Source organism: Morus notabilis, unplaced genomic scaffold (genome assembly GCF_000414095.1).
Source record: "Morus notabilis unplaced genomic scaffold, ASM41409v2 Scaffold351, whole genome shotgun sequence".
In the NCBI taxonomy this organism is placed as follows: Eukaryota; Viridiplantae; Streptophyta; class Magnoliopsida; order Rosales; family Moraceae; genus Morus; species Morus notabilis.
Window position 1 is genome coordinate 440,134 of NW_010366040.1, and position 14,664 is coordinate 454,797.

The 14,664-nt window shown below is 36.6% G+C and overlaps 1 protein-coding gene across 1 annotated transcript; it reads left to right on the top strand.

Moving 5' to 3' along the window:
• Positions 1-10,592: 10,592 nt before the first annotated feature.
• On the top strand, positions 10,593-11,246 carry LOC112093784. The gene is made up of 2 exons (XM_024172927.1): positions 10,593-10,761; positions 10,864-11,246. Exons 1-2 carry the CDS (start codon positions 10,593-10,595, stop codon positions 11,244-11,246), a joined length of 552 nt encoding a protein of 183 aa, XP_024028695.1.
• The last annotated feature ends 3,418 nt before the right edge of the window (positions 11,247-14,664 follow it).

The window sequence follows — 14,664 nt, forward strand, 5'->3', positions numbered from 1 at the left end:
TGCAATATTGTCAGATTGTTATATTGTCGATTTTAGATAACTTGTAATAATAATATTTTCAGGGTCAACATAGAGATTTAATTTATTCGATTATTTAATATTGTGAATCAAAACTTGGATTGATGAACGAAACATTAGGGATTCTCGACACCTTACCGTTTTTACTACTGAGTTTTCTTCATACAAATTTCCTCCTTTCTATTTTATTTGCAACAAAAATCTCAAAAATTCTTCTTTTTCTTTAATTCACTTTTCTCTAACACTCTTATTCTGTTAGTCTTTCTTGTTATTTTGTTATCTCTCTGTGGATACGACCGCCCTTCTATGCTATAATTGACCGCTTGTGAACATCACTTTTGGGCGTTAATCAAATTTTGGCACCGTTGCCAGGGAGATGCTACTAACAAGATTAATCAATAGATTTTTGAGCCAAAGAGATAAGTGCATTTTTTTTAAATATTACTTAATTTCTCTTTCTTAATTTGCGTGATCTGTTTTTAGCTCGTATTTAAAAAAAAAATTGTCGCTCGTGTTTTCATTTGCTGATTTCTTTAGATTAGTTTATTAGTTGTTAAGCTTTTACCTTCTTTCTTTCCTTCATTTTCGTTTTACGTTTTTAAGTTTGTAGTCCATTAGTTTGTCTTTAATAAAACATATATAAAAAAAAAAAAAAAAAATTTTGTACGTGAAAAAAAAAAGAAAGGAAAGTTGGCTGGAGCCTGCAAGTTAACGTGCTTTTGTTCAAAGTTGTTGCCTTTCTTTTTTTTTTTTTTTCTGTTGTCGTCCATTAATCGAAACCAAAAAAAAAAAAAAATCTCTCACACTTTTAGAATTTGCTTTTATTGTTAATTTTATTTTCTCTTTTAGTTTTAAAATTGATTGTGATTTGATTTTATAATCTTTTATTTTTGGTAAATTAGGATTTTATTTTGTTTCCCTATTTGTATATTTTAATTGTTGCCTTATTTAATTTTTTCCTTTATAGTTTTCATTAATTTTTAGGATTATAAGTAGGATTGTAATTAATTAACTATTCTTAATCTAGACTAGACTGTTCAGTTAATTACAAATGTCACACATGTATGTACAATCTTAGGGTTTCTTAACCTAGGGCTCTGATACCACTCTGTCACCCCCACACTTGACTTGATTAAAAATATAATATAAATTTCTAAGTCCTGAGCCTCTGACAACACGCAGGGTTCCACCCCACAGGACATACAGTATCGTACATACATGCACATGTAAATAATCATTACAGTTTATAGACATCTACCACAGTCTACTAATCCAAATATCAGAGTTTATAGAATTCTCAATTCCTTACACTTTTGTGTTAGAGGATGAACACAATCCTCACTTGATTGATCCGTAGCACAACTCAACTACTCCGTAGCAAATATCCAGCTACTGTGCACCACTCCTAGGGTCTCCTGGGAGGGGTTTAATATTCATAAAAACCGTAAAATGTGAGCAAAAGGCCCAGTAGGATATAATTTGAAATGACTTAAAAATAAATGAATAAATAAATGAGCGAGTGAATAAATAGATGAGTAAGTAAATAATTAGACATTCAGTTCTAACAGATAGCCAAAATCTCACATCCTTTTTCTCAAAGGAAATAGATATAAAGATATCCATTTTACAGGCATCAGCAAGTAATTAATACAAACTACTTACCTATCCAAGTGCCTAGCCTACCCGGACCGAGTTTCGAGTTCTGCCCCCAAGGATGCACTCTCCACATCCTATTTAGGCCATCAGGAATATTTTCTTTACCGGTTCATAAGACCTCTTATCTTAAGAAATCATTCATTAACTTTATGAAATCGTTATTATGACCCCACGAACTACTCAAGCTGTGGACCCCACGAACTGGACAAGCCATGAGGTTCCATGAACTAAACAAGCCATGGATTCCATAGAGAGGACAAGCCATGGATTTCATGAACTAAACAAGCCATGGTTTTCAAAGAGTTTTTCTTTCACAAACAAGCCCTTTTCTTTAAAACATTTACAAGGCCAAAATTCTTTTTGAAATCAGGCTCACAAGGAAAAGGGGGTAGAAATATTACCTCGCACTATCAAACCGGGGACTAGCGTTGCCCTTTTTCTGGCTTCTGCTTCCACAAGCCCCTTCAATCTGAATCCTCAGCTAACACTGATACAAGACAACACTTTAGGATAAATTCTCATTCCTAAAGCAATTCAATTATGTACCAAGATTTCCAATTAGTGTGCCCTAATCCAATTTCATCTTTCAAATCATCATTCCAAGGGTTTTCAATCTCAAAATAAGGATTAAAAAAGTTAATCCATTTATCCCAAGTCCCCAAATGAAGCGAATTTGGGTTCTCCTCAAAAACAGAGGTCAAAACAGTAATTTCAGGCCAAACAGGGTCAAAACCCATGTACATCGATCGACCAGTGACAGAGCAGTGCAACACTACCGGTCGATCGGTAGTGTGCACTCCGGTCGACCGGTCAGGCCAATGCAATCCAGTCGACCGGTTACCATGTCATCTGGTCGACCAGACAGGTTGAATGGTGGAATCAGCTGCGCGAGAGAAGCTTGTGAAAACTAGTCTGAAAACCTATAAATCCAGTCCCAAATCAAAATATTTCAAAGGAAAACCACTAGATCCGGGTTCTAGGTACTAAATCAAGTCCAAAGAACCCAAGATCTCCAATTTCTACCATGATTTACTCAAAAATCCATAAAAATCCAGTTGAACTAAAAACAAGTTTTGAAATCTGAAAAATCCAAGATTCAAGAGAGGGTTTTCCAGAAATCTTACCTTGAATCCTTCTCTTGACGTTGAAAACTTCTTTAAATCTTTCCTTGGTTCAAGATCCATTTGATTTGGGACAAAAACGGGAGAGAGTGAGAGAGAGACAGTCGAGAGAGAGAAAGAGAGAGGGAACGAGAGGGAAGAGAGAGAGAAAGTGTATGCATAGAAAGGAAAGAGAAAAGGAAAGAAAGAGAAAAGGAAAGAAAGAGAAAAGGAAAGAAAGAGAAAAGGAAAGAAAGAGAAAAGGAAAGAAAGAGAAAAGGAAAGAAAGAGAAAAGGAAAGAAAGAGAAAAGGAAAGAAAGAGAAAAGGAAAGAAAGAGAAAAGGAAAGAAAGAGAAAAGGAAAGAAAGAGAAAAGGAAAAAGAAATGAAAAGGAAAAAGGAAAAGAAATAGCATGTGTACAATATTTTAAAATAACAGTCCAGAAATGTTCTCATACACACTTCTGGAAAAATATAAATATTGAGAATATTCAAATACATTGGAATTATTAAAATTCTCACATCAGAAATATTTATTAATTAATAACCAATTAATTAATCCAGATTAGGCACACTAATAACCTCAATTATCTTAATTAATTCCATTTAATTCTTTAGGGTGTTACAAGTGTGCTTATAAACATTGGTAGCATGGTTGTCATTGCCTAGGACAATACTCCATAAGTGGGCGACGCGTTTGATAAGTTGATTTTTCATTAATTTATTCGCGTCATATATTCTAGTTTTTTAGCAAATTTCAGTTAATTTGTCACTAGTTTTATGTTTACGTTAATCTGTTTTGTGGGATTTACAAAGTGGAGAAAATCAAGCGAAAATATAAAGAAGTCCACGAAAATCTCCATTTGCGTGGGCTGCAGTGCACTAGGAGCAAGCTACAGCCTGAGAATTCCATAAAGCATTCCAGCTTCAAACTGCAGTGCCCCAAAGGGCGCTGCAGCGCGCCTGCCAGCCAGCCATCGTGCGCTTAGGCGCAGTTCAAGGTGCGCTTAGGCGCGCATCCCAGAATCTGCCAGGGAATTGAGACGTGCGCTTCAGCGCGTGTCCGTGGGCTTAGGCGCGCGTCTAGAAAACCCTAATCCTCATTGACGCGCGCTGCAGCGCATATCCATGGGCTGCAGTGTGCCTTTCTCGAATTTGGAGAGTTGTGCACATTCGGGAGGTGATATAAAAGGAAAAGAAAGTTGCTGGAAGAGGAATTGAACACGGACAGTGGAAAATTGAACCAGAGACATGGCAAGAACCCTAGAACCAAAGGAAAGTAGCTGTAACCAAGGATTTTTCTGGAGATTTTCAAGGGGATTCAAGGAAGTTTGAAGGCTTCGGAGGAGATTATCAAACAGGAGTTTTTCATTACATTCTCCCTTTGTATTTCTTGAGTTGTTGTTCAATTTTCTGCTTGAACTATGGATCTTTGGTATTTTGTAATTGTGTATTTCATTTTGAACACGGATAGCTAAATTCCTCAGGCTAGGGGGGGTTTGATCTAATTTAATGAAAGTTGTATTTTAAAAATCTGTTTGCGTATTGAATGTTTTATACTCTAATCTTTTGTGTCTATTGTGCTTAATTTCTAATTTAATTACCCATTAGATTAGAGACCTTAGATGTATGAAATTAGGCTCGGGAGAGTTAATTACATACGTTGAGAATTAAGAGACGCAACCTAAGGAGATATTGAGTCGGGAGGCTAGTATAACCTTAGGAGATCGAATATGGGCTAAACTTAATGAATGCATAATTGGTTAAATTAATAGGGATATTAGTTTAATTAATTTAACATATTATTTCACTTAGCGCTCGGGAGAGGGAGTGAGATTATCTTAGTACTCATGATTTAAGATTAGATGTAACACATCAGTAAGTGACAAAATATAGCATAATCAGGTGAAGTCAAATCCCCTCCTAGCTCATTTTATCACAGAGATCCCTTCAATCCAATTCACTTTGGCATCCGTTGTTTGCATATTTTAGTTAGTTAAGTTGTTCGATTTAGTTTTAATTCCCTTATTCTATATTGTCTAGATCAAATTGGTTTAGATTAATAGCAATACTTAGCTCTTTCCTAGTTAACAATCTCAGAGGACGATACTCAATCGTTGGATCATTATTACTTCGCGATTCGTACACTTGCGAGCACACACTAAATTCTAAGCAAAAGTATTTTCGCGTACACGGGCCATTACACATTCCTAAGCGTATTTAAGTACAACTTCTTTGATTACATGATTTTTACTTCAAATGTACATATGTATTGCGGCCGGATTGGATTTCATCGCTGAATAGATGCCAAGAAGGATAGATAAAGATGTCAATTAGAGCTTTGAAGAAGAGGTGGAGTTACTTAGGCAACTAGGTGACTTCAATTTAGCCCACTCATCCAGTACCGTACCAAACCGAGACAAATACGCTAAATGGGCAACCTAACTAAGTGAGCATTTTCGCGTCCCCCTAACATGGGATAAAGTAAAACAAAACACTGGTAGATTGAAGAAAATGTTTGATGATGAGTTTCTACTTCGAACTACCACCAGACTTGGTTCGGATCCGATTCAGAATAGAAACCCAGTTGCACTGACGAATATTGGCAATAATTTATCTATGTAAGTTCGATGCTTGATTGATTTTTAGATGTCTTATGATTAATAAAATATGCTTTGTTTCATTGAATTAGAGATATGAACAATATGGAAAAGCATGAGTCTTTTGATATGAAATTACGAGTTGCATGCTGGTTGCCTAAACCATGAGTCTTTTTCCCATATTGATGTTAATATTTTTTGATGGATATGCAGAGCCATCTTGAGGTTGAAAGGGCAAGGAGGAAGCCCTTGTTGGATTACGAGTTGTATTATTGTGCGTTGGCCAATTCACGGGCGATTGGGCATTTGAGTATGGCCAGGAGGATACGCCAAACAGTTCGCCTCATCCCCCTCAACATTGCTCCGGCAGCCCCATTGACATTGAAAGAGGATCACCAAGTTTCAATGACAGTGAGGATATTTCTTTTACATATATGAGGCAAGGCATGAACAGAGAAAGCCAGATACCACGTGTCGCCTCCCAGTCACGATTGATAAGTAAACGGTGAAGTCGAAACACTCGTAGACACTCACTGACCTTTATGAAGCGTGTCGTGGATCGCCTTGTAAGTTCGATAGAAACCAATAATGTTTTAATACTGATCAAAGTTTAAATCCAATAAATATATTAGTATTTATTTTACCATTAGAGGAAAAAAAAATTTTGCCTGAAGTTAGAAATTTATAGTTTTAAAGCAATGGAAGTTAAGATATGAATAAAGTATGAACGTAGTATTGATGACCAGAAGTAAGGGTTGTGAGCCAGGGTAAGCTTCCTTCAGATCCAACATAGTATTCACACTTACTACAATGATAAGTACATAATTTCATATATTTTCCACTTAATTTTTGCATATTTTCTTGTTTTGTGCTTAAGTATTTTATGTTTTTATTTTTATTTTTATGTTTTCTAGGTGTTTCTGAGTTCAAAGAATGATTGGAGCTCAAAATAGCACAAAGCAGAGGAAAAATCGTAATATTGAAAGAAGAGCCCAACACTGATATTTAGTCCAAGTTTTTATGTGGGGTTTTGAGAGTGATTTCTTCAAAATTTTTCAATCTCTCTTACTACATGAAATTTTTAGAGCCTTTGCTACATCCTATTCCCGTCATTTCTCTTAACCACTACGCCGTGGCAACCCGTATCGAAGACTTTTTGATTTCAGGTGGTGCCTTTGCATAGTGGAGATTCGGACCGAAGTGAGAGCCTATGATGTTTGCTCCTTTTCAACTGACCTTGGGTGATTGTTTCTCTGAAGGTTATAAGGGTTTATTTTTCCTGAAGTATGTGTAGTTTCATTGCCAGTAACATTGGCCATATTTCTCACACAAAATTGAGTATTATTGTTGAGGATGTATTAGCTTTTGTATAACTGATTGACTTTACTTAACTTTTGCTTGACTTTGAAGTTGTCATATCTTATTGTTCTCTGATAAACGGTTGGAAGGATAGATTTTTTGTTTTAATTTCCCATATTTTCTTTCTTTGTTATTGAGTATTTTATGTTTTAATTTGTGTTTCTATGCTTTCTAAGTGTTTTTGAGGTCAAAGAATGATTTGGCGATCAAAATAGCACAAAACGGAGGAAAAATCACAATATTGACCAAAGACTGTTGCCCGCCTGCGCTACTTAGGAGCCCGCCTGCGCCACTTAGGAGCCTGCCTGCGTCATGAGGCCAGCAAGTGTTGTGCTTCCGCTTAGTCCTCAGCACTGATCCATGTTTTGACGCTGAAATTGCGACTTGGAGACTAAGAAACTTTAATTTGACCCTAAAATTAACCCTATTTGACCCAAACTTAGAAATCTATAAATTGGGGACTTTGGGATTAAATTGGAAAGCTTTTCTCCATTACTTTCCAGCCGTCAAGAGATGATGAAGAAGAAGAAAAGTGGACATTCCAGAAGGTTATTCTAGTTCTTCTTTCCTTCTCTCTTTATTTTTATTACGTTTTATTTTATTTTCCATTATATTTGGTTAGGTTTTTTTTTGGGTTGAGGGTGATTTCAAAATCCTAGACACGGATTTATGATTGCATATTATGACGCTATTTTCTAGTTTTCTATTGAGATTTCTTATGTTCTTCCATTAATATTGTTCATGATTATTTTCTTGTTGTATTTGGGTTGCTAATTGAATAGGACTTGATAATATTCTATTACTAGATTAGAAGTCTTGATCATGAGTAGCAATTGTGAATATTGATTATGGACAAGCTTTCATATAATTACATGAAGAACATAACCTAGATTGAATGATCCGAGCTTGTGTAATTGCTATCTAGATCAATCTATCTTTCTCATCATAATGCTTCCTTTAGATTGAATCTTGAGAGCTTGTTTTGAGAAATTTGAGGGAAAGAGATTAAATGAAGAGCTTCTTTCGCTTAACGACAAACTAAGAAAAGATTGGGGTAGACGAGCCTATTGCTATTTACTGTTATTAGTTTTGATTGGAAATTGGAGAAAATATTGCATATTCATTATCACTCCATTATTTAGTTGTGGAGATTAATCTTTTAACCAGTTTTCTTTCATTGATTGTTTCTTTTATTTATTTTAGGTCTTATTTTCGTTTATTTTATTTAGTATAGTTTATTATTTAAAATCTCTTCTAATTTACATTTTTGTTTCAAAAAATTAATAACTTATTAATTAAATCCAATCCTTTATGGGAACGATTCTTGCACAACTATTATACTCACCAACGATTATATCTTAGCAAGGTTTATAAATTTGATATCCGCTAGGAAACCATCATACAACTTTTGTTGATTCAATTCCTTTTATTAGATTTATCCAGCTTCAAACCTTTTTTCACTCTGATACGCGAAAATTATACTTTTGCTTAGAATTTAGTGTGTGCTCACAAGTGTATGAATCGCGAAGTAATAATGATCCGAAGATCGAGTATCATCCTCTGGGATTGTTAACTAAGAAAGAGCTGAGTATTTCTATTAATGTAAACCAATTTTATCTAGACAATATAGAATAAGGAAATTAAAACTAAATTGAACAACTTAACTAACTAAAATATGCAAACAACGGATGCCAAAGTGAATTGGATTGAAGGGATCTTTGTGATAAAATGAGCTAGGAGGGGATTTGACTTCACCTAATTATGCTATATTTATCTAAATCTGTCACTTATTGATGTGTTACATCTAATCTTAAATCATGGGTACTAAGATAATCTCACTCCCTCTCCCGAGGGCTAAGTGAAATAATATACTAAATTAATTAAACTAATATCCCTATTAATTTAACTAATTATGCATTCATTAAGTTTAGCCCATATTTGATTTCCTAAGGTTATACTAGCCTCCCAACTCAATATCTCCTTAGGTTGCGTCTCTTAATTCTCAACGTATCTAATTAACTCTCCCGAGCCTAATTTCATACATCTAAGGTTCCTAATCTAATGGGTAATTAAATTAGAAATAAAGCACAAGAGACACAAAAGATTAGAATATAAAACATTCAATAAGCAAACAGATTTTTAAAATACAACTTTCATTAAATTAGATCAAACGCCCCCTAGCGTGAGGAGTTTAGCTATCCATGCTCAAAATCAAATACACAATTACAATATACCAAAGACCCATAGTTCAAGCAGAAAATTAAATAACAATTCAAGAAATACAAAGGGAGAAAGTAATGAAAAACTCCTGTTGGATAATCTCCTCCAATAGCCTTCAAACTGCCTTGAATCCCCTTGAAAATCTCCAGAAGAATCCTTGGTTACAGCTGCTTTCCTTTGGTTCTATGCCGTGTCTCTCGTTCAATTTTCCGTGTCTGTGTCCAACTCTCACTCTCTGTCCCGTCCCCACTTCCAGCAACTTTCTTTTCCTTTTATATCACCTCCCGAATGTGCACAACTCTCCAAATTCGAGAAAGACGCGCTGCAGCCCATGGGTGTGCGCTGCAGCGCGCATCAACAAGGATTTAGGGTTTCCAGACGCGCGCCTAAGCCCACGGATGTGCGCTACAGCGCGTGCCTCAATTCCCTGGCAGATTCTGGGAGGCGCGCCTAAGCGCGCCTTGAACTGCGCCTAAGCGCGCAACGCTGGCTGGCAGGCGCGCTGCAACGCCCTTTGGGGCGCTGCAGCCTGAAGCTCGAGTGCTCTCTGGAATGCTCTTTCTCTGGAAGTCTCAGGCTATAGCTTGCTTCTCATGCGCTGCAGCCCTCACAAAATGAAGATTTTCATGGACTTCTTTATCTTTTTCACTTGATTTTCTCCACTTGGCAAATCCTACAAAATAAATTAACATAAACGTAAAACTAGTGACAAATTAACTGAAATATGCTCAAAAACTATAATATATGACAGGGTTAAATTGATGAAAAATCAACTTATCAGACTCGCTGTTTGACAAGCATTGCTCTCTAGAAATGTCTCTCGACGAATCGAACTCTAGATCTAGTTATATGGAATCCCGTCTGAAGGCCTAAAGTTTCCTAGCACAATATGAATATCAACAAATATGTTATATGCATCATTCAAGATTTAGTACCAATAACCTCGGAGGTTGATACTAGGGAAGCTGGATACTAGGGAAGTTAATTCGGTGCATATTTCAACACGTTGTGAATATTGTGGAGCCAATCATGGGAGTTGTTTGTATGTGGCGGAGCAAGTTAATTACATGGGAAACTACAATAGGGAACAATGGAAACCCTATTCAAACACCTATCACCCCATTTCTAGGAATCATCCAAATTTCTCCTACAGGAACACTCAAAATGTCTTGAATCCACCTCATGTGTTTGTGCAACAAGAAAAGAAGAGTTCGTTAGAAGAGATGTTTTTTCAGTTCATGATGACTACTAAACAATACATGGATGAGACTAAGCAATACATGGCTAAGACTAAGCAATACATGACTAGGACAGACACCTTGTTGAGTAGTCAAGCGACAGCGATCTGAAACTTAGAGGTGCAAATGGGTCAATTGGCAAGTTCTAGTTCATCAAGGCAACAATGTTCTCTTCCAAGTGATACCATTCCTAATCCTAAAGGTCAATACAAGGCTATTTTTACAAGGAGTGGTTTGCAACTACAAGATCCACTAGTGAGGTCGAGTAATAAAAAAAAAAGCAACTGACTGACGATACAGATGCAAGTGGGAATGTAGAGGAGGAGATTGAAAAGCAGGAGTTGCCGATAGAATAGTACAAGCCATGAATTCCGTTCCCTCAACAGTTAAAGAACAAGAATATGAATCACCAGTTTGCTAAGTTTTTAGAGGTATTCAAAAAGCTCCACATCAACATTCCATTTGCGGAGGCCTTGGCTCAAATGCCAACTTACATGAAGTTTATGATGGACATCCTCTCTAAAAAGAGGACGTTGGAGAATTTTGAAATAGTCACATTGACTGAGGAGTGTAGAGCCATCATTCAAAGGAAGTTGCACCAAAGTTAAAAGATCGGGGTAGTTTTACCATTCATTGACCTTAGAGAAAGTGTAAACCTAATGCCATTGTCAGTCTTTCAGAGATTGGGCTTAGGAGAACCAAAGGTCACAACTGTGCTATTCCAAATGGCAGATCATTCGATCAAGTATTCATGGGGCATTTTAGAAGACGTGTCAGTAAAAGTGGACAAATTGATATTCCCGGCTAATTTCATTGTGCTTGATATGGAAGAAGACCAAGATATTCCTTTGATCTTAGGACGACCATTCTTAGTTACTGGAAATGCTGTGATTAATGTTTTGAAAGGAGAATTGAGTCTAGAAGTTGAAAATGAGAAAGTAACTTTCAATGTGTTCAGTCTACTCAAGGGTCCACGGGAATCTGAGACTTGTTGCCGGATGGATAACATAAAGAAGACAATGTGTGAAAAGAACTCTGTCAAGGTTCCAAAGTAGGAACCGAGTAAAGCTAGCAATGAGAATGTAGCAATTGCATCACAGTACTGCCAAGGAAGAATGCCCAAGTTTGAAGATAGAAAAAGAATTCCCTAACCCTTGGCTATCCCCGGTGCCAATAATATTTACTCATTACCCACCAGCTGCCGATCACAATGATGATAATGGCGAGGGCACCTAATACGGCTGTTGCAAAAGCTTTGACTATGCTTGCAAGTGCACAAGTCGTACCAGTAATAAAGTGGTCCGAAGACTGATATCATCCGATGAGGATTGACGTTAAGAATATAAACTAACTATTGCAAATATCATATCTTAACTTTATCTAAGCGATCAAATTTGAATGTGATAAACTCAAACAAAACTAAAATAAAGGAAACATAAATTAAAAGAAAAGATAACAGTAATGAATAACACGCGCATAAATTAAAACGGAAAATCAATATGATGGCAATGTTAGGGTCTCGACTTCACTCTATTACGATTATGTTTCTCTGTAGTAATGTGCCTAACCTAGCTCAATGTTCTCAAGAACCTAGAGTGTTGGGTATCCTTATACCCTCTCTCGAGTGCCGCATAAAGAATGTGTAGGTGATATCAAGCCTATATCTCTATACAACTATTCACCCCTACCTTTATTAAGTTCCACTCTAGAAACAATTCCTGGAATTCCACTTCTCAATTTCACAACCTAATATTGTTTCGGCTACCTAGGTAATGTTTATCTCTCGACCTCACACCAACCTAAGTTGTTCTACCCATTTCTTGATTGCTTGAAAGTTCCCCTCTCGAGTATTAATCCTCACAATCTAAATCTGCCTAATTCACAATCTCACAAAGTATAGCAATATATAAATCATAAATTTGGCAGCAACAAATTAAAATAGAACACGAAAGAAATGAAGAACTTTAATTAAATGCACAATAAAACGTAGAAACAATAATCACAAATAGAGATTCATCAAAACCCTAACAATTAAGAAAATTAGCCACACATCATGTAGTTCACAATCTCAAAATAATATCCAAAATCTAGAAAAATACAAGAAGAAAGAGAAGAAGAGAACGATGAATGCTTGGAAATCTTGAAGAACCGCTCCAATTTTCCTTTGGAATCCTCTACAATTTTTGTTTTTCTTCCTTTGCAATTTTGTTTTCTTTTCCTCTCTCCTCCTTTCAGTTTTCGATCACTTCCCTTATATTCCACATCTAGCACGTCCCCAAGAAGCCAATTATGACTTTCCATAAAAATCCGCGCACCAGAGTACGAAAAAATGCGTGTTTCTAATATAATCAGATAACACAGGCGACATATCGCCTAGAATAGGCAACATATCACGTCTCTCGCTGTTCCTTCATACAGGTTTGCTCGATTTTGTTCCTTTTCGCACCGCGTCTCCATCTGTAGGCGCCGTATCACCTCATTTTTTGTCTTTTTGATCCAACATGCCTAAAAACTCAGCGATTTCACCCATTCCTACACACTCAAGGGATAATCATCAAATCCACATAAAAATTTCAGGAAAAACACGCCGAAACTAGCTAAAGGAGTAATGAATGAGTGCATAAATTACGCACTCATCACACCCCCAAACTTGAATGGCTGCTTGTCCTCAAGCATAAAACCCTAACATAAAACAAAACACAAAATGGGAAATGGACAAATGAACACAAAACGACACAACCAAAAATAATGTACTAAAAACAAAACAAAAGAAAAAGAAATGAACTGACTAAGAGTGTAAACGTAGACCTCAGGCATATAATCTCAAATTACCAAACACCTCTACACCCACCTAACATGTGAATCTGGAAAAGGACTAGAATTTTAACCCACCAATACTCAACTTCTAACACTGTCATCTCCATGTAAGTGTGTGCAAATCATCTCTACAAAACCTAAACACAAATGTGACTTTTGTGAATCAAGACAAATCGCAAGATAAACATGAAAAGCAGAACCACCATAGGCTCACCCGTCTGACTCATCTCCACTAATGTAGGTCAAATGTCATAGAGATCAAGAGGACTTTACTCGGCTTGTATCGTTACGCTAGGGTTAAGGATAGATGAGAATTGGAAAAAGAAAAGCAAACTCACCCTAGACAAGCACGGTGGCAATAATAGACTCCTCCGTTCACCGAACAAACACCAACGCCCTTTAGTTCTAGATTCACCGCTACACCCTCGACTGTAGCGTCGACAAACACAATCCCCCACTATGATCCATCCCTAAACTTAAAATCTTTTTTATATTATATATATTTATCTTTTTTTTTACTTCTTTTTTTTTTTTTACGAAATCAAATTGGCATTTAGAATGGTGAGGGATGAATGTAAAGGATGAAGGATGGTCTCAGAAACTCCTCACTAAACAAATCTCACTGGCCATGCATTCGACGCTCGGTGAGGGAATCACATGTGATGCCATGGTGAGTGGGTGAAGATAATGTATGATACATTGCAAGGCTCAGCTTCTCAGGCGGCAAAACAAATGAATCCAACTTTTTTTTGGCTCAAAGAGGAACTTTATGGATAACATGTTGCTCGGGTTGGCTTTTTGGCTCAAACGGTCGAAAGAGGGCCTCTATCCTATCCACACAACAAAGACCTAGGATTTTGCCTCGACAAGTCCTTCGGGTAAGTTCTAGCATTCTCATTGCGATAAAGTCTTAAAATTGTACACAAAGCCACACAATGTATAAGGAAAAGCAAATAGACATGTGCTCAGAAATAGAGATAACAACATCAAAAGCAAGCATGATAGATCAAGCACACAGTCAAAGATATAAAGACATATACCGAATGAAAGAAGAGAGCTTAGCATGAAGTCATCATCGAAGCCCAAAGTCATATGTAATACAACACTCAGTTCGGTACAAATGCCAAGATAAATAAAACATCAAAATCTCAAAATAAATTGAAACCTAACTACCCTACAAAAAGAACATCAAAAGGTAGATTGGATAAAAAAAGAAAAGAAAATGATATTCCCTCCCAAACTTAAAAGGAATAATGTCCCCATTGTTCGTCGTAAAGACTCAAAGGGAAGAGGAAAGAAAACAATACCTCACGGCCGGTCTAAGTGTTATCGGCCATACTTACTCTAGCATCATCAATTCCACCGTTGGGTTCGCCATATGAGGTTCCCGGAGACTGATATGGTTATTGAAATCCTTCAGGTGATATATTGCCAATTGACAGGTGACATATCACCTGACGTTCTATCCCCCTCTCCTATTTTGCTTCTTCTTCTTTTTTTTTTTTTTTTACAATGAAACCCATTTGACACAGAATCAATGAAAAATCATATGTGTGTTCCCTCCCATGAAGTGCTACATTTAAAGTCCTTAGCTAGACATAGTACCTCATGCTTTAAATGTCCTCGATGAGCTTGAGACTTGCAATCTTCTCCACC

Coding starts and splice junctions, on each gene's coding strand:
- LOC112093784 (XM_024172927.1), top strand. CDS start 10,593: ATGAATCACCAGTTTGCTAAGTTTTTAGAGGTATTCAAAAAGCTCCAC. Junction 10,762..10,863: donor AGTCACATTGACTGAGGAGT/GTAGAGCCATCA, acceptor TGCCATTGTCAG/TCTTTCAGAGATTGGGCTTA.